Source organism: Vanessa atalanta, chromosome 23 (assembly GCF_905147765.1).
Source record: "Vanessa atalanta chromosome 23, ilVanAtal1.2, whole genome shotgun sequence".
Classification (NCBI taxonomy): Eukaryota; Metazoa; Arthropoda; class Insecta; order Lepidoptera; family Nymphalidae; genus Vanessa; species Vanessa atalanta.
The window spans coordinates 4,046,647-4,072,746 of NC_061893.1; the positions used below are offsets into that span (position 1 = coordinate 4,046,647).

The 26,100-nt window shown below is 30.6% G+C and overlaps 3 protein-coding genes across 4 annotated transcripts; 2 read left to right on the forward strand and 1 right to left on the reverse strand.

Annotated features, from left to right (window-relative positions):
• The first annotated feature begins 1,853 nt into the window (after positions 1–1,853).
• Positions 1,854–7,951, forward strand: LOC125073103 (myrosinase 1-like). Its single transcript, XM_047683800.1, has 7 exons — positions 1,854–1,893; positions 3,383–3,481; positions 3,620–4,195; positions 4,456–4,698; positions 5,322–5,479; positions 6,290–6,531; positions 7,804–7,951. The coding sequence occupies exons 2-7, from the start codon at positions 3,403–3,405 to the stop codon at positions 7,949–7,951; spliced, it is 1,446 nt and encodes a 481-aa protein (XP_047539756.1). The 5' UTR covers positions 1,854–1,893; positions 3,383–3,402.
• A 946-nt stretch (positions 7,952–8,897) lies between these two features.
• Positions 8,898–14,354, forward strand: LOC125073042 (serine/threonine-protein kinase pelle). The gene is made up of 10 exons (XM_047683722.1): positions 8,898–9,070; positions 9,378–9,606; positions 10,808–10,887; positions 10,994–11,071; positions 11,526–11,691; positions 12,157–12,294; positions 12,470–12,596; positions 12,939–13,103; positions 13,452–13,645; positions 14,154–14,354. The coding sequence occupies exons 1-10, from the start codon at positions 8,951–8,953 to the stop codon at positions 14,327–14,329; spliced, it is 1,473 nt and encodes a 490-aa protein (XP_047539678.1). The 5' UTR covers positions 8,898–8,950; the 3' UTR covers positions 14,330–14,354.
• Positions 14,355–16,443: 2,089 nt separating this feature from the next.
• On the reverse strand, positions 16,444–25,087 carry LOC125073104 (wolframin). 2 transcript variants are annotated; one of them, XM_047683801.1, is made up of 9 exons: positions 24,908–25,087; positions 24,326–24,430; positions 23,411–23,510; positions 21,518–21,637; positions 20,922–21,040; positions 20,218–20,325; positions 18,671–19,860; positions 17,815–18,320; positions 16,445–17,372 (listed from the first exon to the last, which is right to left on the reverse strand). In XM_047683801.1, exons 1-9 carry the CDS (start codon positions 24,939–24,941, stop codon positions 17,003–17,005), a joined length of 2,652 nt encoding a protein of 883 aa, XP_047539757.1. In that variant the 5' UTR covers positions 24,942–25,087; the 3' UTR covers positions 16,445–17,002. The 2 variants fall into 2 exon arrangements, with proteins under 2 accessions (XP_047539758.1, XP_047539757.1); XM_047683802.1 differs by lacking the exons at positions 23,411–23,510; positions 24,326–24,430; positions 24,908–25,087 and adding an exon at positions 22,482–22,577 and having other exon boundaries at positions 16,444–17,372.
• Between the last annotated feature and the right edge of the window lie 1,013 nt (positions 25,088–26,100).

A 26,100-nucleotide genomic window follows, 5' to 3' on the forward strand; every position in this document is an offset into this window, starting at 1 on the left:
TATTTAATACTACAATACAAACATAATAATGAAAGCGCCTAACAAAAATAAATAGCAAAATCATAGAAAAGTGACATGCTATATTAAAATTTCAACTTATCAAAAAACGCTATTTCGAGTGATAGTGAAGCGAAATCACGTTTAGGTTTTTAGAAATTTGTCTGCATTCCTTTTTAAAATAATGTATTTATTATATTTAGTTATTTCCAATATAGAGTACGATCAATAATAAACAATTAGCAGTAATACATGTAACGTACGCATATAATGAAACGAGATGACTCAGTAGTTAGTAAATCTCAAATGAAAATTGGGGGCTTAAACCCCTCACATAATGTATGATTAATTAGCGCCAAAAGAATCCTGCATAATTTTTATATATCCGACGAAAATTTACCCCACATATATCCAAAGTTTTATAGAAAGTTTGTGTATACATAGCCAATGCATACAAACACATTCTTAAATACAACATACGAATAATGTGTATAATACAAACAATAACATATGTGATACGTACACAATAACGTGTAATAATATGAAATTAAATGTCGTATCCAATGCTTTCATTATAATTTAATGTGATAGGTCATTGACATGATACAATTTATGACAGTATCAGAGTATCAGAGTATAGAGTCCTTTCTAAAATGCAACACAAATCGTATGATAAATGATATTGTTAATCGGATAACTGCGGTTCGCTGTCACCATTACAATAATTATATCGCGTCGCATATAAAAAGTAACAATTGTGTCATTGTTGAATTTAAATACCGTATTTGCATAATGATTTACAAATCTTATCGTCCTTATCAATATTATCTCATTTCACTAAATTCTCTAACGATTTTATACATGTTTACCAGAATTATTGTAATGTTACACTTACGTACAAATAAATAAAAAAATATATTAAGGCGCGTGACACTCAACGTTTTTCGACTTAAATATTGTATTGCACCAATAAGATGGAACGAAGAGTACGAGAGTGAAGTTATTTTATGGACCGTCTTGGAAAAAGGTTAGGTATGAGAATGCTGGCTGTGTTGGACAACTCATATTTCTGTGCGTGGGCATTTGCGCATAGCTGAAATTCTTTTTGTAGGAGATTATAACTATATATTTCTTAGAAGCTAGTTCTTTGACTTAAAATTGGTCGCTTTTTGTTTTGAAGGGACTTTTCGAAGTTATGTGAGGCGTTACAAAAATAGAATCGATGTTAATAAAAGCAAGGCAAGTTTTTAAAATATTTTACTTTCTTACATAATTTATTAATTCTCATATAAAGAATCTATTATTAAAGGGCATTGGTGCGCGTTGCACGTCTAATTCAGTAAGAGTTAGTACCTACATGGTGGTGCCAGTTACACGTCATTGTAACCCTCAGTGGTTACGATATAAGTTGTAATTACTAATGTGTAGGAAAAATAAATGGTGATTGTCTTGTAGGGTTTTGTGTAAACCCACCTTAGTAAGTAGGTACCACGCTTTCATCAGATATTCTGCCACCAAACAACAATATATAGTATTATTGTGTACAGGGGGCATAAAATCTTAGTTTCCAAGGATTTGGCGTATTGGTGGTGCGAGAAATGATTAATATTGGCTACTGTGCCAATGTCTATAGACATCATATAGACATTTAAGCTCGTCCGCCTACCTATTAAATAAAAAAAGGTATTTTTTTTTTGGTTTTTAACAAAACTATTAAAACTTTTGTTATCTGTGTCTAACTTTATTTAAATTATTATTTTATTTTTCCTTAATTTCCTTATTCAACTTACCTGTACTTCTTATCTACAACGTTTACTGATAATTTAGTCGTAAATATAAAGCTACTATTGTGCAGTGTCTTCGAATTGTTATTTTCAAATATATTTTGAGCTACAGGTATGATTATTAATTTATCATTATTGATCACCATAAGGCTAATTCAAAATAGAACTTTATATCTTATTGAATAGAATCTTATTTCCATTAAAAAGTCTCGCGATGTTAATTCATATAAGTATATATTTTGTTCAGGTTTTAATGGCGACTCTATTGTTTTTTTTTTTTTTAATATATTATATTTTGTCTGACGTTTTATGAGACTCGCGAAGAACCGTCTACCTCCAAGTCCAGTCTTGAAAGTAGATACACCTATGGCGAACGGAAACAAAAAAATATATAAACATGAGTGCTAGATTTAGTAATGTCGAAGAAGTAACTAAAACGAAACAATTTGCGCCATGACCGAAAGTGACTTTAAATATAGTGGTATTAGAAGTTACTTTTACCCTCAGATAAAGATAATCATCAAAATAGGTTTAAAATCAGCAAAGGAAGCCGATTCTATCTGGTTTTATTTGGGCCTTATGATGTCACATCACTAATTCCTCTTGCATCTTCTTATTTTCAATATGTTAAAGTTAAATAACTTCGTAATTCTACAAGTTATATTATTGTAATTTTATTATCTTACAATTTCTATAAGAAAAAATATCTATTTATGTCACACGTAAATTCATATTTTTTTTCGTTATCTACGATTCACTTTTTCCGAGTTCATATCTATTTCTCTATCATTATTGTTCAGGATTACTTATTTTTATGAAATTTAAATGCTTCATAATTTTTCGATCTTTTGAAACTGGTGGTGTATCTTGTTTTGGTAGCGCAGTCTGTAGTGACGCAATTAATTCGGATCTCACAACAGTGACGTAAACGTGACAATAATAAGAATAGCATAGAGTAAACAATTGGAATTCTAGAATTATCATATCATAATAAATACCATAATATTCCTCGCTTACAAGATCCTTTTGGAGAAATCGTTTAGCTCACCTTCAAAATAGTCAAACAACTTGATCTAAAAAATCAATTAGGTAACCACTTCACTTCACCACAAGTTTGACATAATATCTTCTTGAATACCTATCATGCTAATTTCATAAACGAAGCACATTCGCTTTTACTGTTCAATAGAAAATAAAACTACAACAAACGTGACTTTGCTAGTCACGTTTGGAACTGTAATTTAATATTTAGTTCCCGACTACGGCGAAACCAAAAGGGTTATAAAAACACACTGTTATAAAATTAGTAAAATTATTTAACAACAATTTCTTACTTATAACATTACTTAATGTATACAGATTCATATGCTCGTGGGATAAATAGTTGGGTAGTGTACATGATACTTTGTCTAAGTGATCCTCAAGGTGCACTGAGTATCAAAAAGACGAAGGATCCCACAATTTTTCAAACACATACATTTGCTACTGTATATACGGTCCACTAAAATTTACGCAACTGCACTAAAAAGATTATTTAATAAACTGAACAATACGTCAATCTTAAAACCGCCTGAACACAGATCTTCCTTTCTTTTTTACAGTTGGCTTATTGGTAGAAAACATGAGAAAACTACCCCACGGTCTGAAATTGGGAGTTGCTACAGCGTCGTATCAAATTGAGGGCGCTTGGAACGCAGCAGGTATCAAAATCAAATTTCTTGAGCTTTTAAAATTATTAAATAATTCATACCCTTTTGGGTCCATTTGAGAAATTCATTAATTCTTTTTATGAATTAAGAATATTTGTTATAACTGTTCCAATTTATAATTGAACACAGATAAAGCTCCAAGTATTTGGGATATCATGTGTCACCAGAAAGAAAGTCGGATAAAAGATGGCACGACTGGTGATGACACTTGCAAATCCTATGAATTCTACAAACGAGATATAGAAATGCTTAAGTTCCTCGGCGTAGATTTCTACAGGTTCTCCATATCGTGGCCAAGATTACTTCCAACTGGATTCGCGAATAAAATAAGTGAATCTGGCTTAGAATATTATAATAACATTATAAACGAATTATTGGAAAATAACATAGAACCCGTGGTCACAATGTTTCATTGGGATTTACCACAAAATCTTCAAGATCTAGGAGGCTGGACTAATCCATTGATATCTGATTGGTTCGGTGATTACGCGAGGGTTTTGTACAAGTTATTCGGTGATCGTGTAAAGAAATGGATCACAATTAATGAGCCAAAACAAATTGGTTTGTTCGGTTATGGAATGTCGAGATTTGCACCACAACTTAATGCACACGGTATTGGTGAATACTTAGCAGCAAAACAAATAGTTCTGGCACATGCTAGAGCTTGGCATGTATATGATAAAGAGTTTAGAGAAACGCAGAAAGGTAAGAAAGATGTTACCATATATTAGATATAAGTAAAAAGCCTTCTTCGAAAATTCCTACATTCATTACCAATCCTTATATACCTTATGTTAATCAAATTAACCAGAACCAAAACTATACAAAGTTATCGCTTGGTTTCAATTGCATCATTGAACCCACAAATACTAACAGAATAAGTGATAATGATTCAGTATAAAATATTTTAATAGAACATAAAATATCTTAATATCTATTATATTGTTATATTTATGTTATTTCAGGAGTTTGTGGAATAACAATTGCAACGGATTTCCGTGAAGGTGTGACTGATTCTCAAGAAGACGTTGAAGCTGGTATGGATGCTATGGATTTTGAAGTAGGCCTGTACAGTCATCCCATATTTACTTCAAAGGGTGGGTTTCCCGAACGAGCAATTCGACGAATCGCTGAAAAAAGTAAAGAACAGGGTTACCCAAAGAGTAGACTACCAGAGTTTACTCAAGAAGAAATTGAATATGCTAAAGGTTAGAAAAAATCAATTTATATTAGAATTGTTTGTTTTATAAGATGACATACGTAGATTGAAAGTTAATCTTAGCTTTTTCACTAGTTACCGCCCTGTTTATTCACCATGCGGGAAACAGGTTTTAGGTTAGCAGCCTATATTTTTTTCTATGTCCATAACCGTGTGTATACAAAATTTCATGATAACCAGTTCAGTAGTTGAGACGTGAAAGCGTAAAAACAATTTTTTTTTCGAATTTATAAAATAGGTCATTACATTTCGTAAGTGAGCATGAGATGTCATATTAAAACCAACATGGCGGATTTAAATTAAAACTTAGTATAAAGCCGTTTTAATCTCATAAATTAGTTATTGTTTTATGATTAATTAATGATCGATCGGCAAAATCATTGCAATTTTTTCTAAATGTGTGTAATCCACATTTATGTCATTTAAATTACAGACAGATAACGGAACTCTTTAATAAATACCAGCAAATTAACTGCAATTGCAATTTTTTGCTATGTATGATATTTAATCAAATTTTATTAAAAGAAAACTTTTATGTTGCTTGAGTTGATCGAATAATTATGCAACATTGATTGTTTTCATCTGTTTCAACTTTGCCATATTGTTTTTCAGGAACTAGCGATTTCTACGGCTTCAACCATTATTCAACGAAATTTTACACAAGAGACAATTACAAGCCTGGTACTCATCCCATACCATCGTATGACGACGATATCGGTGCTGATTTCACTTATTTAGACTACGAAAAGGGTGCTGTTCCTCATTGCACAGTAAGCGCATTATGACGTGTTTTATTTTTCTGTACATTTAATTTTATGTCCAAGAAATCACATATTGTAACCACCAAATGTAGAATTGCCGAGTGTTTGTTGACAGTTTCGAGTGTTACTTTTGTTCGAGACTGTACAGCTTGGGATTTTTATATATCAATGATTACTAATTTAATATAAATTATTTATTTCTGTTGAAAATTTATAAGAGTAAAAATGATTGTTAGGAGTTTATTTAACTAGTTAACAAAGTCTACGGGATCATCTTAATAAATACATTAGGTTTGGTTAGAGGATCGATATAATTGGACAATAGACAATCAGAAGGCTATGTGTGTGTGTCTAAGCCGAATGCCTGCATCGTAAGAAAACCGAAATTTCTCTTCTTATATCGCTTAATACTCCTTGTATTAAGAAATATAAGAGAAGCTCTTGTCTCTTTGAAACTCATCGTAATAATGATATACGTACTATGAATATTTATCTTTGTTTAGAGTTATAATATTTTTGGTATGTAGGTACTTACTAAGGGTACCTTATCTTGAAGATTTGAAAATATATCCGTAATAATTTACGTATTGATCATTTTTGTTTTGTTTTCTCTATTATTTTCCTATTCTCAATCTCTTTAATGTTATATATGAGAACTGTTATTGGCCTAATAGTTATTAAGTATTTGATATTTTTATTTATCAACGGCTGTATGTTCTCCAATTAAATAAATAAATAATAAAATTATATATACTATAAAACAAAGATAATTTCGTTTATATATAATACTTGACTGAACGTTAATCGATTTTATTTCAGGTAATTCCTCATGGCATACGAAAGGCACTAAAATGGGTGAAAGATAACTGTAACGATCCACCAATCATGATAACCGAGAATGGGTCAGGGACATTCGGTGGTCTAAATGACCTTGAAAGAATATCATATTACAAAAGATATCTCAATTCTATATTGGACGCAATAGAACAAGATCATTGTAACGTTATCACATATACTGCCTGGTCATTGATGGATAACTTTGAATGGGACAGTGGATTGAGGTAAATAAACTAAACATACTATAATGTTGTCTTAGATTTTCGCGATTATTACACATTGAAATAAAAACTAGTTTTTAACGGATTTAATCGCGTATCTGCCCGTGACCACGAACACTGCAAAGTGCTCGAAACGTCGGAATGTTAAAATAATTAATATACGCGATTAAATCCGTTAAAAACTAGTTTTTATTTCAATAAACATACTATTCCAATCGACGGAGAAAAGATAAACAAACTTTAGAATCACAATTTGCAAGTCATTTGCTAATAAACAATAAACAGTTCTTGATTAACAACACATTTCTACTTATCAACGTATGTATGTATATATATTTAATTTCAATTTAAAATTTCTGATAACGTCTTCACAACCAGTGACATCACATCAATTCAATGTCAGAATTGTTTATTACACTTTACTTCCCCTGTGATATTATTTTTATAATACAATAATTAAAATATTTAGATCTGTCTCCTAATTTATAGATATTCACTCAATTAATTTATTTATTTCAATTAATATTATATAAACGTCTAAATAGCCTTTGGCCTGAATATTATTAAGTCGCCATTGACTTATACATATATATACCACTATAGCCTATTCCAATGGAAGTAGGAAAAAAGATAAACAAGCCGAAAATTATATATATCATGCGATTTATATATTGTGTTAAGAGTTTGTGATTAATATATCTTTTATTTTCAATACAACACTATTACACTTATTTCCAATTTAATTTTACTTTCCTCACGATGTTTTCCTTCACCACCGAGTACGAGATGAATTATCAACACAAATTAAGCACATGAAAATTCAGTGGTGCTTGCCTGGGTTTGAATCCGCAAACATCGGTTAACACACGTCTCGTATACATCGTACACATCATAACGCGTACACGCGTTCTAACGACTGGGCAATCCCGGCTTAGAATGCTTAATGAGTTACTATACAAATTAATATTATTATTTCAAATTTTGATTGAAAATTACATTAATTAATAATGTACATATTATAGAAATAAAAAATTAAACATAGCTATTGCACAAATCATGAACATATGGAATGGCGGTTATTCAATCAGGATTATCCCCATTTTAATCGCAATTTTTGATGCCCTGATCAAAAAATGAACCATTTCCCTTATCACCTGTAAAAATTACATATAACACATAAAATATAGTGGTGGTTGTCGGGATTGCAATTCGGTATTTTCGGTGAGTAATAAAATGTTTTGAACAAATATTATTAATGATATGTGAATGTTGCAGCGTCAAATTTGGACTGTTTGAAGTAGATTTTGATGATGAAAAGAGACTGCGAACGGCAAGATCTTCAGCACTATGGTACAAGGATTTAATCGCTAAGAGAATCTTAGACGTCGATTATGTACCAAAATTAAAGGAAATTACATTTTAGTACTTACTACACATTCTTTTAAAAAAAATTTAGTTTTATACTTTATTAAAATTTCTTTTATGCAAATGAAATGTTTTATTATAATACCTACTACCACTTATATTTTATTTTAATACTACTTTTAATCCAAATATTTAATACTACCGTTGAATCATTTCCTTATTTACTCCTAAAAAGGTCGATGTTGGTAAAATACGACATTAATTTTTATTACTATTCAATGAGTGTATATAAATTTACTGGAAATAGTATTAGTAATTTAACACAATCAAAACCGCAACAATCTAACAGACTATACAAATAAAATAATAAACTTTTTAAGTAAAAAAAAAACAAAGAAATTAACTAATTAATAATAAAATACAATTTTGAACTCTAGCGTAGACAGATAAAAATATTTTTAAATCTTAAAATTATCAACAGAAGATGTAACAACAGCATACAGTTACTATTTTTATTAAAAATGGGAATATAAATAATGTTGTCAGTTATCTTTTGTATAATTTGCCATCAAGTATTATTCCTTACCTAAATAGATATCATATTATTCATTACAATCGTTTAATGTAATTAAATATTCCCTCCACACTTAATTAAGACATAGATATTGTTTTGGAACTACAACACTACTACACGCGTAAAAAAGGTGTATATTATATTATAAGGATTTTTTACAATTTAAATTCATTATTTTAACGGTACGAAGCTGTGATGGGATGGACCCATATTACAATTTTACTAGGTATAACATGAGCTATCTAGAGAGATATAACAAAAACGAAACATTAGAAGCTAAATGTATTACATTAAACTTCTAATATTTAGTTTTTGTAAGCAGATAAAAATGTCAAAAACTTCTTTGACAAAACGAATGGATGTTCTAAAATTTGACACATGTCAAGTGAGTTTGAGAATGAGAAATGTCAAAGTTAGTTGTCAACAAGTGTTGATGTTTGTTGGTCGTGTGTTACTTTTTAATAAATGAATACGTGACTAAAAATGTATATATACGAGTTACCTTTTGATATTAATAAGGAATTGTGTAGGTTATTAGATAACGACGACGACTGGAAGGAATTGGCCGGCGTTCATATGAAATATTCGGCTTTCGATGTCAATGTAAGTTCAAATATACATTTTACATTATAAACATTTGGTGATGACTGGGATTTTCCCAAACGTAAGTTAAACGCTCGTGGACCATCATTTGGAAATTCCGTATTTTTCTACATATCCGTTAAGATTTATTATTAATTATTGTTGTATTTCCTTACATGGCAAAAAAATGATCACCGAAGATAATACAAATAAAACATTAGTCATTTTTTTTCCTAATTATTATTAATAGGTAATAATGTTATGTTAAAATTATACAGATTTTTTTAAGAATGAATAAAAAACAAATTATTTAAATATTATTTTATAGGAAATAGAACAAGTTGCAAACCGTCAAGCCTCCTCTCCCACGAACCAACTATTCACTAGATGGGGTCAACTAAACCATAGAGTAGAAGAATTATTTATTTTATTATATCGCATGAAACACATACCAGCACTAAGATGTCTAGTACCCGTAGTTGACAGCAGATTCCACCGCCTCCTACAGAAACAGGATAGCAAGAGTTTGAAAGAGAAACATTATCTTTCATCCGATGGTAAATATACTTTTTATATTAAGATTCCTTGATCTTTAAGTAATAGTTAATCAGTGATAAGACAGCTCAGTTACAAAATTTATAATTAATTAGTTCTAACTATATATGTTTTTACATGGTCTATAAATAAACAATATTTAGTAATTAGTTTCTACTGTCTATGAGATTATCATATTGTCTACGATAAGGTACTAGAGGGCTATATAGTGATTGGTCTATGCCTTATACCTTTATAATATTAAATAAATATATAGTGTAAAATATATAATTGAGTCATTTAGACTTAGTATGATGATAACACATCAACAATTATGTTATAAGTAGTTAATATGTGTGAGTAAATCTAAAAGAACTTGTTTATGTGTTAACATTAGAAACTAAATTATATTGTTGTGTGTGAGTGTAAGCACAACAATATGTATATTGACATGTATACATAACATTTCTTGGTAACAGAATAAGGTTAATTGGTAATTCCACAAGCTTTTATTTAACTTACAATATTTGTTAGTATGTTTGGGTCTTGCAAGCTGAATTAGTAACACTTCCTCTTATCCCATACAGCTTAAATTTTATATTGTGTTGATTGAGTTTCAATGATGATATATTTTTAAATAAGCATGGCCTATTCTACACTCAGGTTTGGCTCCAAATCAAGGAACTATTCATATGTCAACAACATAGACGCAATTTTCTTTTTTCCTTCCATTATTTTTAAAGAATCTACCTTTAAGAGTTTGGTGTACCACCACCAATTATGACGGCTCCACATGATCATAAATTAGTCCAACATTCCAACATAACTCCAATCTGTCCCAACTCATGATCGATCAAAACAGGCTCTCCACACAAACATCCAATCTCGTTATGGAGGATGTTGAAGTTATATGTGCTTCTGCACTATACCGTGACACTAATGTGTGGAAGGTTTGTTCATTGATGTGGCTACGATTTACCGCTATTGGAACGATCGCGCGCCAACACGATCCAACATCGTAAAATATTCAGGAACTACCTACCTCTTTTTTATCCCTACCTTTTTAATTCAATTTATGTAAATTGTGTAAAGACTTAGTAAAATTAAAGGCTAGCTAGTTTACACTGTTTTACTCTTTTTAATAAAATAATTAGAACTATATTTTGTATGTAAGGTAATGAAATGTATTTAATTAAATATAATGTATTTATTGTTTGCTTTCAGGTAACGTCAATAGACAAAAAACATTGAAAGTTGAGGGAAGTGACACATCACTACCTCTGCCTGTAATGCTTATTGAAAAAGTATGGGTTATTATCTTATCCTCCTCTATGTCATTTTGGGTATAATAACTTATATCTAACCGTCTCATAAATTGTTTACTAATGTTTGATTGTATTCAATTTTCAGGCTATACAACTGCCAACACCAAGCAGAGTGTATGACTATGCATCACCAACAGATGATTCGAATACAGATAGTACGAAGGTATGTTGTCCTATATGTAAATATGTTAAAGTAATATATAGGATAGCCCCACAGGTAGTTGTTTTATATATGATGACAGATACAGTAAATGGGCCTAATAAAAAGTCAACACTGCCCAAAGACATTGGTATTATAAAAATTATTAATAATGATTATTATCACAATGAGTTACTGTAATATATTTAATAAAAATTGCATTGGCAGTTATTTTGAGCGCAAACTGCCAGTTACATTCAGAATATTCTCTTGTTATATTCCATAATTAAGTAAAATTTTAACATATATATCTACTGAACCAATGATAGCTATACAATTGAATCTTCAAAATTGGCGATTTTAAGAAAGATATCTTATATTCTCAGTACTTTTAAAAAATTAAACAACACTTTTAATTAAATTTATAATGCCTATTTATAATATAATAAGTTCTCTCGTTACACCCTTTTTATGGCAGAATTCGAGATCTACACAAGGCAACAAACCCGAAGGTTTAGATGACGAAGTACTCAGAAATGTATCAGCTATTCCGCTGTTAAGTTATGAAGATCTAAGGGAGGCTACTAATAACTGGAGCGACAATAATCTGCTGGGGAAAGGAGGATTCGGGAAAGTGTACAAAGGTAATGGACTTGCTGCATGCCTACCTATCTATACGTACTGCTTGATCTCTTCCACTGTTAATAAGCTATCTTCTACTAGTTATTATAAAGATAAATATGTTAATTTATTATAAATACATTTTAAAAACTAGAGCTACAGCAGATGTCAAGTTATAGTGTGTCCAAAAATTCTTACCTTGACTAGACTTACCATGTGTTCAGATAAATTAACACAATGCTTATAACTCCACCATAACTCTAATGGTCTTCCATTCTGTTGGCAACATATTTACCTCTGTAACTGCTAAGACGGTACTTGCTTATACACTGCAATCAACAGAGCAAGAACGTATCTACTGTCGGATCAATTGCAGCAAAACGCTGAGCTATAATTTCGCAATTATTGTGGATTACACTCCGAATAGTCCAAAGAAATATTTCTAATACAGTGAAAAAATATAATATTAATTGATTAATATATTTCAGGAGAATGGAAGCTACTGCCAGTAGCGGTGAAGAAGTTGCTTGATAACGATGGCAAGAATAAAGAACTCATCAGAGAAATGTGCCTCAATCAGTACAGACATGACAATATTCTGCCGCTATATGGGTATAGTCTAGGAGGTGAGGCAATTTTTTTTAATTTTTTTTTTAAATTGTAAAGTGTATTATTATTTACTCGCTAATAACATATATTGTGGAACATTTTTTCCATAGATAATGTTCCATAGATAAAAATGACATTTATATAGTGTTTCTTCGATTTGACTTTTAATATGTAAACACAAATAAACTCTAGGTCCAGAAGCTTGTCTTGTATACCAGTTAATGGCTGGAGGTTCCTTGGAGCAGAGGCTAAGATTCAAAACTCTATACCCGCCGCTTTCTTGGGGACAGCGTCACAGGATAGCACATGGTGTTGCCAGGTAAAGAAAATACTGCAAACTATATCTGTACCTACTATTATGGTTTTATTGTAGGTAATTTAAGAGAGGAAAATAATATTTTAGGGATTTTAAATAAAATAAATTTAAATAGCGTTTCCACAAGTATACTCTTTTGTACACACTATAATATATTTTGTGCTAAAAATTATTATTACGTTAAATAAACTACGATAATAAACATATAATTTGTTTATATGACTGTATGTTTTCATTACTCTTGCGAGTACTTATTCAATAATATTTTCTAACCATTGATTCTTCATAATATAATAAAAAAAAATGTCACATTGCAACACATAAATGAGTACTACATTTTTTCAGAGGTCTCCAATATCTCCATACAATGGCCGGGACACCTTTAATCCATGGAGACATAAAACCCGCTAACATTTTGTTGGATCAGTGCACTATCCCTAAGATTGGAGACTTTGGTCTCGCTAGAAAGGGACCTTATGGAGAAGACAGGACACATTTAAAAGTGTCTAGGTAAGATTGACGTCTAAAAAAAAGTATATCTTGTTTTTATTTTTAAAATATAATATCGTTACACTGGCTTACTCACCCTTCAAACCAACATACAACAATACTGATATCGCTGCTTAGTGGTAGAATATATAATGAGTGGGTGGTACCTACACTTACGGTCTTGACAACGCCCTACCGCCAAGTACTCTATTATTTCATACACATACATTTAACAAACTAGAAATACAGATGATTATAACTATATATAAATACATAAATACAATGCTAAAATCCTTATATGTAAAAGGACAATAGGATAATCTTAATTATTTTACATTTTAATTAATTTTCTTTTCGATATAATAACAGAGTTCACGGCACTCGACCGTATCTACCGGACGAATACCTGCGGTCGCGATGTCTCTCGCCAGCCGTGGACGTGTTCAGCTTCGGGGTAGTCATGGTGGAGATGGCGACCGCCTTGCCCGCTATAGATAAAGCTAGATCGGTTTTACTATTGAGCGATTACGTTCATCAATTAGCTAGAGAGGGGGTGGATTTTGGTAAGTGTTGAAAATTCATGAAAATTTTTTTTTTTTTTTTTAATAATTCGAATCTTGCAAACTAGAAATATATTAATTAATAATTAATCACTATATAAGATGGTAATAATTGTAGTTTTGAATTATGAAGCTCAGAATTATCGTGGATTTTTTAAACGTCTGAAATTTTCTGATAAATTCTGAAAAAATATTTTTGCTCGACTGTTCATATTTATATATAATGATTTATATTACGTTAACTTTGTTTTTTTTTGTAGCTTATTAATATATTCTTTTTATTTAATTTTGTTTACTTTTTTACAAGAGTAATTTATGTGGTAACCCTAATCAGTGCAATTTATTGAAAATAGAATATGATATAAATATATTATTATAATTAATATTTATTTTTCATATTCATAGTTCATGTACTAGACATAAATAATATTTATAGAAATTTGTAGCTTTCTATCATCATTAGTTTCGGAGATTATTATTTATTTAATCTAAAGCATATTATAATTTACAGCCACTGAAGAGGACGCAATTCTTCGTGGAACTCAAAATTCTTATCCCCAACTATGCAGAGAGTTTGTAGCTATAGGTCTTCACTGTACAAAGTATTTGAGACAGGAGAGACCAACAATGCTTGAAGTTTACAAAAGATTGGACGCTATGGAATTCCCAGGGAAACATTATTCATGAAATTAATATTATATAAAAAAAAAAAATTATTTAATATTTTTTTTTTAATTTAATTATTAATCTATGTAAGTAATGAGGTAACACTGAATTCTATGTAATGGTGTGAGTACATTAAATATTGTAGTATGATAAAGTCAATATTGTAAAAAAAACAACGCGCGTAGACGCAAGTGCCATCTTGTAATTATTATTATTATAAACATTTAATATTTTTGGGAATTTTTACACTTATTATCTTTTATAATCGGTGCCTTTTATACTATCGGTGTCATAATATATTATTAATTATGAATAATATAGGTATTCATACTTAGGTATAGTATATGTACATACACGGGTTTGAACCGCGATACCTTTTTAATTTTAAATGAACTTTCGATACGCTCAATAGCCGACTGTCTGCTTAACCTAAATAGCATAAAGATTTATATGTAAGTTTGAATGTACGGAATCCAATATCGAATATGCAGTATTATAATTTTCAATGGAAACTACTACTAAATGTAATATTATAACTGTTAACCTTTTAAATCTTATTTTTTTAAATAAAATTATAAACATTTTTTTTTTAATTTTATTCCTTAACGTCCTTTATCTGTTTAATTTAATATTAATAAGGCAGAAAATAAGTAATAAATTCAAAAGGAAGGGATGCAACGCGTTACCCCTAGTACAAGTTTGATAGAAAAATGCAACGCACTTTGCATATTCCATACATGACTAAATTATGATAATATTTTATTTAAATTATCGTAATTTCGTTTATTGAAATGCAATTCTCATATCATGTAAGTAAGAAGCGAAATGCATCCAGGGCTACATTCCTGAGCTTCCAGATGAGAAATAGATAACTATACAGACAAATTTATCTTGCGGTCCGCATATGTATAAAACATTTAACTAACTTAAATTGACTAAAGGCCTTTAAAAGGAGATTGAGTATGACTCGTTTAAGTGGAAAACAATTTAGGCCCTCCACTCCCTTTTTACCTTAGGGCCGCAAAACCCCTAAATCTGACTCTGACCCAGAGTAATAACATCACTAATACTTTAACATATGAAAGTCACTTTGGTAGGCAATTTCGTCGCTAATAAAAAAAAGCCTCTGAGATTCAATGAAAATATATTTTTTATTACATTGGAAGTTAATAAACTATATTGTCACATTTAAAACATCACACCTTCACACTAGGCGTTATTTATTAACATTTAATAATAATTTAAATTCATAAAATACATACATTAATGTTTTTAATGATAACTTGTAACGACAGACATTTTTTTTAAATAGTACGTGGTGTTTATTTGACTGCGGAGGGGGGGGGGGAGTTAGGGAGTTAAATAAGGCTGTTTCTAATAAAGCATTTGACATATTACAAGCAATCGTTAATAAGACATTTACACAAATGAACTATAAATTGAAAGCAATATTAAATACAGCTTGAAAATGTTTAACTTATTAATTTTTATTTCATTTAAATTATACATAAGTTCAAACATCTAACGCATGAGTTTACTAAAAAAAAGGTGACTTACCTCCACTTTCTGAAACACGTAACTTAAATCTGATTGGTAGATGGGAACCGATGCGAATGGGCGACCAATGAGCTTTCAGTATTTAGTCAGCTTAGTAAATTTAACTTTGAATTTCAGAAAGTGGACGTTAATGTTATATGGTAGGCAATTAAACCCATAGACCGTGAACCATTGGCATTTATAAACATTCAAGCACTGCCAATTAATTACAGATTAACTTCAGTAATTTAGGAAGTTCAGAAACATTTATATAGAGTTATATTTAAACCTCTATGAAAGTAAAAATGATCAAAGAAGGACCATTTTTTAATACATGTTTTCAACGATTTTCATATTCATTTGAATATGTTTCGATCTAATTCCAAAAAATAACACTATAAATTAAATTTTGAAACGCACACGAAAATACAGAAAAAGCAGTCTTCATTCAATTAATATAAATATAATGCTTCTATACACAATTCTTTCATAGTTTTTTTTTATCCAAATATCAAAATTTATCCAAATTAAGTAACATCGAATTTGATATTTTTTTATATTCTAGACTGTAAAATATTTTGTATTTAAAAAATATAATACACAAACGAGTATAGACGTTCTAAAAATAATTATGTATATCATTAATAATTTAGGAAAAGAGATATTATCTTAAATTGGATAAACCATGAAATGTAAGATGGCGCGTACCCGTTTTTTTGTACAAAAAATATTCACATTTGAAAATACACCTTTTTTTTAAATTTTATATCAATATTTATTTTTCTATAGACACTGCAAGCGATACTAATTTAACACCTATGTAACAAAACACACAATACTGATTTCAATATATCTAATGATTTAAAACTTGATATAGGAATATTATCAACTAGGCCAGGAATTTCCAAAACAATTATGCATCAAATCGAAAACTAACAAAACACATTTTCACGTCCCTAATATCGAGTTTTGGAGCGTTACATCAATACATGTCAATTATTTTTGTGTATTATTGATTTTAAACATTTATTTTCTTCAGAATATTTATACGCCATTGGCAACCCTGAATCTGATTGCGCACTGATTGGGAAGTCTTGAACTAGACTACAATCAAACATTACAAATAAGTTAACAAAATATGGCATTTAAAGTGAAAATTTATTTAAAAACAATTACAGGATTCAATAAAAAATTCAATATATATTTCGCTGAAACAATACAATCGTTAACAATCGTCCGACAGAGCTCAGACAATTTTGATGTCGAATGACTTCTCGAACTTATGGTACCCCTTGCGACTTTACATTCAACGCAATTAATTTCAAAGCCTTTCACATTCAAGTCCTTATTGCCTATGTTATAAGAGCCAGGCTCGTTTGACAAAACGCCCTTAAAACGAATTTTATCGTCTGAACGCAATAACCGAGTAAAATTTGTAAAGAAATGGTCTAATGCTAGGATTATTTCCGTGTGACGCTTCAATAGTCCCCCATTTGCTTCCATGTTGATTGTGACTTCATAATTATATCTGCAAAACAAATTTCATTTAATTTAGGACTGAGAAGACCTATTCTCTAAACAACAAACTCAAACTCATCGCAGTAACGTAGAATTATTTGGGACTATAATTCTATTATTATTTAAAGGATGCCCAAGTATCAAAATTGCATATCAGCTAAATTTTGTTTCTAACAATCTTTGTAATATTGTTGTACTGCACTGCAATCAATTATTATCTATATATCTATTTATTTCTTTATCTTTTTTTTATTTGTAATAAATATGTTCTCAGATTTATTACTTTACTATTCGAAACTTCGTCAAATTATCACACAATCATAATTATCATAAAAAAATCGCTTTCACATATTTGCGTACGGGCCCATCATTTTTTGGTCATTCCAATTTTTTATTTAAAAGCATTATTTTTAAATAAAACATAAATTATGTTACTTAAAAGAAAACCTTACTCATTCAAGTTGTTCAAATGGCAGCTCTTCCCGCTTTGCCGAGCGACGCTCGTCACGAATTCGCAGTCATCCACGATAACACCTTCTTCGCTTTGACATAAAGTCGAAAATTCCTCGCCGTAGTAACACTTGAAATACTCCGCCAAAATACCAGGCAACCATGACGCGAACGAACTCCACTGATTCCTTACGCTCTTTATTTTGACATCCTTAACATAACCCTCCCAATTTATGTTGGCACCTTCGAGAATCGAACATTTAATTTGAGTGGACGCCATATTGTAATCCGACCACGATGGCGTGTTACATTGGTTGTAATAATCGTCCCAATTTATGTTATAAGTATTAACTTCGTATTCCGTTATGAATTCATTTTTTAGTAAGTTCTTTATGCTTGATTTTTCGTCGCCTATTATTTCGATAAGGCTGGAAGGCAAACCGTCGTCTTGGATGCGTATAAAAAACTGATTGCCAATGTAAATTAATGTAATTAGACCAACGGCGAGCTGGAAGAAAATTTATTGACATAAAAATATGATAATTTTCTATTTATAATAAGCGATTCAATGGTAAAACTTAAGATGAGAACAGTTTAATTTTTCCATTTTTTATTGGGCATAATGTCCAAAAAAAACCGATATGGATTAGTGGCTTCCAAATTTTAATCTAAGAGCTATTTTTTTATTTAAAATTAATCTTATGCTCGTTGGTGAAGGAAAACATCGTTTGAAACTTGCAAATTCGATCCCACGTTTATCCAACAAACGCTTCTCCTAACGAGGAGAGGAGAGGACATATCCCTGCAGTGGTGATACTTGTTGTTACTTTTAATATTCCAAAGTTAAGTTATACATACCTGAAACGGTGTGACGAACTTCTTAGTAGCTTCCGACTTCGCCAAAAGGCATGTAACACCTAAACCAACCGTGAGTCCAGTCATAACCGTCAAAGTGTAAAACAATTTCGACATCGTAACGTATTGGAGAAATGCAAAGATCGGCAGTGTCACAGTAATTATACCCATTAGAGGCAAAAACAGAAACGAACAAACCAACGCCAAAGTACCTCTAATCAAACCGTAGGCTGTACAACCATGGGAACAGGTTATGAACATTTGTAACCAGCTAAGCGTAACGCAATGTGGTAGGGTATACTTGAGAAAACCTTGCCAGTTACATCTTCTAGTCATCAGCACTAAGATACCAGGAATTAAAAGGGAAAAAAACACGCGTGCATTCAAGCAAAATTCGATGCTGTTCCCGAGTATATAAGATGGATAATTCGATATATGTAAATCAAGAAAACGCCAGCCCTGATGAACTACCGTGTCTTTCTCGTATGGATACTTTGCAAGCACGTTAATACCGAAAGAAATCAGTGCCAATATATCTGGATATGGGCTACCATTTGTGCCGAACGAGAACAATGTCAAAAACATTAGACAAAATGATAATACGCAGAATTCAGAAAACGGAACCCATTGGGTTGCAATAAACGGATACAAGAACAAATTAACGAATAACGCTAAAAAGAACTGGAGGAAAGGACCGAGATTATTTCGCACAAACAAGTTCTCAGACTCGTCCGGCTGTAGATTCCCATCGCTGTATCTCAGAAACAGTCCGGACCACTTCCTGAAGTCGATGAACTGACGCTTAGCGAGCAACATTTTAAACGTGCATATCACCATCGCAATAATACTGACGTAGTAGAAAACTAATGGCACTAAATGATACAAGCTGTCGGTACTAACTGACAGATACGCTATCAGAAGCAGAGAGAGCTCGATATTTGAAAGTCTGAATGAAAACGACCCGAAATAATACAATAATTTAAGATAAAGAACTTTTATAAAAACTAATGGATGTAGGAATGCTTGGTGTAAAATTGGGATATGATCTAAGGATTTAATGCTAGGGTCTGTTAGGGTCAATTCATAGCTGACTAGAGGCAATTCGCCCTGACAATAATCTACTGCTGCGGTGACTAAGTTATCAACTGTTAGATTTCGAATTTCTTCATTTTGACTGTAACTGTCAGGATAATCTGTGGAACAATAATTTATTGTAAATTCAAGAAAAAATACAAAATATTTAAATAAATGTAACCTCAAGTAAAATATATATGTATATATAGATTTTTTCTTACGATTAGTAAATATTTTCGTATGGGTATATTTGTATACATAAATATGTACCTAGCCAGTACTCTTAAATGCATAATTTTTTTTCTTTTAAACTTGGCTGGCAGAGAAAGCCCTTAGCTTTACATAGAATTAAATAGCCCTAATATTTTAGGGTCATTATCCAAGTTTGGATGGTTTGCATTCAATCGTTAATTATTCTACGGTAAAACTATACTGTACACAATTTTAGCAGGTATCCTAATAAATCTTATCCTTACCGTCTTCAAGGTCATGTGTGCGAATTGTGCCATTTGTATGAATGTGGTCACCGGCTTGAAGCTGAGACGGTTCTAAGGCTTGTTCACCATCTAGTGCTCTTGCTTCTTCTGATGAAAGAAAATGTATTCAATTAAACATCCTCAGATACATTTTTAGAAAGCGACATGGTCTTGAAAACAATTGCAAACTTTGGTTTGAATATCTAACCTTTACGCCATATCATGCAATGGAAATCAAAATATTTAATAAATTGCCTAATAAAATTAAGGATTTAATTTAAAAAAAAAAAAAAACTATTTGAAATTATTCTAAAGACACGGCTAATCTCCTTGATCTAATACGTGACCATACGTTCTATTTTTCCTTGGACAGTTCTACTTTCAAGCCAAGGTTCACTTTTAGAAAATCTCCAAAATGACAACTGACAACATTAAAAAAGTATGCTTTGGAATTACGCCTCGTGGCCAAAACCGTATGCCAAATTAATATATATGACTTAATCCTCCTACTAGTTTCTTGAACTTGTCTGTTTGTCGTTTTGTTTGTTCACATTTACCGAAGAATCGGAATAGCCAATTAATGTTATTTTTACAAGGAGATAATTTAAGAGCCAGAGTGACTAATGTTTATCATCACAGAAATAAGGCACAGGATATTAATAGATTATTTACCATGAACCAGTTGAAAAATACGCATACAGTACCTGGTGATTCATCATCGAGGGCGTCATCATCAGGGTCCTTCCTTAAGGTCGTGGAACATATTTCACGAATGCGTCGCTCCAGTTGAGCGGTTGTTATATATTGTTCCCCGTTAGATAGACTGCAAATATCAAACGTTTCTTGAGCCTAATCGAACGCTTTAAAGATATGGAAACGTACAATGACTAAGCAACTTTAGGATTGCTAGTGTTTGCCAAGAAGTCGGACTACCACCATAAGCATTATTTAAATTTAAAGAAAACATGTACGAATTGATATTTTACCAAAATATTTTTTTCCAAAGCTATAAACCGATTTTGATGATGCAGGTTTTATTTGATACGGTATTGCAAAACCGGTTTCCACTTGTTTTGTATATAATACTTAATGCTATATAGCAAAAAGAAAATCTACGGTCATTTTATCAGGATATCACATGCCCACGAAAACGTCATAATCTTAATGTTACATTTATTCACACCATCAGCTTTACACAATGACAATCGGCACAAGTTTAAAAATATGTAATTGGAATTGGTTAAGTTTTAAATATTATGAAAAATATTTTGCCCAAATATTTTTTGTCTCGTTTTTTTACCTTGCAAATAGATCCCTGGCTGCTTTCCTCGCCACGGTCTCTTGACGACTAGCCGCTAAGCACGACTTTGCTCTCACTATCGGAGCGCTGTCTTCGTCTATCACGCCACTTCTTATGCACCTGTCAAAAAATCGAAATGATCTATAAAATTAACAGCCCGTAAATGTCTCAACTGCTTGTCTAAAGCATTTGTTTTTAAAAAGAACTGTTCCAATGCGGGTTTGCGTTGCTTAGTTTTCATCCGGCCAATACAGGTTTCCTTACAACGGTTTTTTTGAAATATAAACAAACGAAAATTCAGTTAGTCTGGTTTCGAACCAGCATTATCCGTTAATGTTTTAAATGAGCCATTTCGGCTTTTAATTAGGTATAGGTACATGTGGGTTATTCATAAACCAAATATCCAAAAACTTCCTTCCTTATTTAAATCAATAAAATTATTTTAAATACTACTTAGAAATAGAAAACAATAATAAATTTCGTTTGCTTTTTTCAGGTCTGAGATATCTCGTTTTTAATCAAAGGTAAATTTCGCCGAAAAGTCGAAAGCTTATTAACTGACTTCAAAAAGGAAGAGATTATCAATTCGTCTGTATATATAAAAAAAACTAAGGGTAGGTAAACTTGCAAATGGGGCTTTATTTTCATTAACTGAAGACAATTGGGATAACCGCTTATAGATATTGGGACTCTAAGAAATATTACTTCCATTGCTTAGATCGTCGAAATAGCCTTTGGAATTAAGATGTTATGTCCCTTGTGCCTGTAGTTACACTGGCTTTCTCACCCTTCAAACCGAAACACAACAATAATATATATATATATAGTATTATTGTTAGTATATATATATATATGTAGTATTGTTATTTGGTGGTAGAATATGTGACAAGTGGGTGGTACCTACTGGTGTGTAGGTACCAAATAAAACTTTAACCTTAGCTATCAGTCAATATTACAATCTCACATGAATTTATGGAGCTCCACGCGGACTTTATCCCACCTTATTTTCCAAATAGCAAAATCATTATGATTTCCACACATTTATAAAACCGTACTTGCGTTATTCAATTTAAAAAAGGAATGCATTATCGTTTAAGATCAAACATTTACAATTGTTTACTGTTATTTGATTGAGGAATGATAATATACACAATAACCTTGTTTACCTCATGTCATTTCTTAAATAATGCATAAATACCAATACAATAAGTCGTAACAGAAATTTTCCAATAGTTAATTTAGACTTTTTTATGACTTGCATTCATGTAAGTGTATTAAAAAATTAATAGTAATATTTTAAGGCTCATGTGTCATAATTGACTTTGACATTCTAATTAAAAATGAATGGTAGCCAGTATTTCTTTTTAATATTTTTTATTAGTGCAAAGGCTTAATAAATCTCTAATATAAAAAAAAAAATATAACATAAAGTTCTCAACAGCATTTTGTATAAACAAACACATTTCATTAGATAGATTAAATTTTATAGAAATATTCTCCTTTGAGATGTATACATAATATTTAAGTGGGAAAAATAAAGCTAACAATAAAATCAAGCATCAGGAGTGCAATGGTTTACGGGCTGCCTAGTGATGTAAAAAGTCGCATGATCAATCCTGACCCCTTGGGATATTGTCGTACCTACTCCTAACACAAGTGATGTGCTTAAAAGGAGGGTAACTAGGAATATCAGTAATTTCTTAATTTATTAGGGACATTGCTACTACTCTTTTAAAAAAAATATCACATAGTTAATTGAACCTTATCATAAAGGCTTGAAAGTACATTTTGTTTATCATAAATAAATACTGGAGAATTGTATTTTGTGAACAAACTTTTAAAGAAAATTCGAAAATGTTTTAAAATACTTGTATTAAATTTTATATCACTTGCCTTCGGAGCATTCTTCTAGCTTCTGGGTGAGCTTGTTCGGTAGCACAAATGAGCCATTCCAATGCCTGTTTGAAATTCGATATCTTATCAGCCTCCAATTCTAAAGAAAAAAAAAACAATAATTTCAATGATATTCCTAAAATAAGAGACTATAATAACTTACCTTTAATAATAGCAATTTATTTCTTAGTTTTATTCTTTTACTAGTGTTGGTCTTATTGTTTTTAAGAATGAACTATCCAAAGCTCTACCTTAAAGACAAATTCATTTGAAAGGGAGACCACAACATTTAAGACAATAATTAAATTTTAACAAAAAAAAGCACATCTATATATTAAACCCATAGAGCGAAAAATCAGTTGAACATCAGAGCAATCTGACAAATATATATATTTTTTTTAATTTGATATTTGTTTTTCAAGAATCGGTTTCGTGAAATGACACATCTATAATCACAGTCAAACTATTTTATAGTTTACTAAATGATTACACAAAACTAAAGTAATCAAATTATTTCCTTAATTTCCACATTATTTGATGATTTTTCACATTACTTTTATTATTTTCTTGGAAAGTAAAGAAATTTTAATAGAAATCTATGCAACTAAAACTAAAGTAATCAATAATATACTAGGAATGTGAGATAGTGAAAGAGGATAATTATTAGGTTCACTTAGGTCCCAAAACTTATTGAATTTAAGAAGATCATACATAATAATTAAGAAAATTAGATAATTTCCATTTTGAGCTCAATATCAAATGTATTTTCTTAATTAATAAATAAACAACTAATAAATATATCAATGGGGCAATCATATAGAATATTTAAGAAGTAAGCTTGGTGATATTCATAACTCGAAATGGCCAAAAGACTTTTCCCTCTATGGGTATGCTATACATAAGTTCATTATATACCACATTTTTCTTCTAATAGTTGTTTCGCGAGAACCACTTGAGACTCAGCACATCCATCTTCAGCAAGCTGGTTACGCAGTCTCCTTAAAGAGCCTTGTGGTCCATCTGAAGGAAGTTAATCCTCAAAAAGTATATTATCTGTGATCATGCAAAACCTTAACCAAGTACATATTATATGACAAAAGTATTATGCTAATGCTATATCTTTATATTAAAGAAATAAAAGTTTCTTATAATATTATAATTAAGAGTTAAATCAAATTTCAATATAGAGGGTCATTTTTCCTGCATATATGCAGGATTTTTATTTTAAAAAACTTATTGAGATTCATAACAATATCAAGGTATTAATTACTTAATCCCATTTTTCTTTTAATTCACTCAAGAATAAAAAGGCAAGGTCAACAACTTATACTGCAACAATATTGTTATACAAATAAGAAATTTAAAATATCATAAAAATACTAAGCAATTTTAAGGAAATTAAAATAATTTAGGTCTTAAAAAATATAATAAGACTGAAAATTTCATTGCGTAGCATTTCCAATAATTTATAATATTATAGGTATGTTTCATTCTTACCATGGAGATTCCATCTTTTACGGCCCGAAGGCATTGTTTTATGAGACGTCACTTATAACTGAATATAAAATAAATGTTCACTTTTTCCAAAATTTCACAAGCAATTATAAATAAAATTAAAAATGTTTTTAAACTACAATTCGTAATTTCTTTAAGTCCACTCGGCTGTCAACTTGTCATGTCAAGTCAACAATGTTTTTATTATGATGATTTTATTTTTGCAAATCGCAACATTTATTATCTTATTAAAAAATATAGTCACCATAGAAACAGAATCTATTTTTATTATTATTATATTGATATTTGAATATAAGGAATTTACTAATCGTTTCCAACATCAAACTACGAACACAAGATTGTAAGATAAAATTTCTACGGTTATAAATAAACCTGGAAGCACGACTTCCCGTTCATTATCATCTTACGAATGATACTTAGCGCGAGGGGATGCCGAAAATAAACGGATTAGGAAAACAATATGTTAATGACCGTAACATTCGACCTACGCTGTTCACTTTCACCTCGGCTCTGTTCTTAATATTTACATTACGTGGGTGATCTTGATAATTGTTGTTTAAATTAATTCATCGGTTTTATAATATTAACAGATTATAATGTCTTTTTTTCACACTATCCGATTTTTTTAGTTTTAAGCTGATCAATTTATGATGGTAAAAACTATATTCATTTTAAAAAGTATTAAAAAGGTTAAGGAAAGTTTAAAAAATTAAAGTAAATTATGTATTTTCATAAAAATGAATAATTATATATTCGACGTACCTACTATACATATATACCTACTATGTAGCCCCAATTAACAGCGTTCAAAAAAATAAAAACAATACAAGTTTTAAATTAAAATCGTTATAAGAATTGCGTCTAAACATATTACTCTTTTATAATGTAATAGTATACAATAACATTATTCTATCAAAATATTTTTTATCTAACTTAAAATAAAACTATAAATTAGTGTAAGTATAACATTTAATACAATTAAAATGAGCAGATATATCTCAAAAACAAATAATAATAGTAGTAGTACATATTTTCATGCGTTTGATTGATCCATAGATTTCGATGGATAGATGTTTAACGTGCAGGCAGACGGGCATCTAGACACGCGGTAGCGTGTCAGCCAAGTTCTAGTAACAGAACTGGCGTGCAGCACCGTGTGTAATATTACACGAACC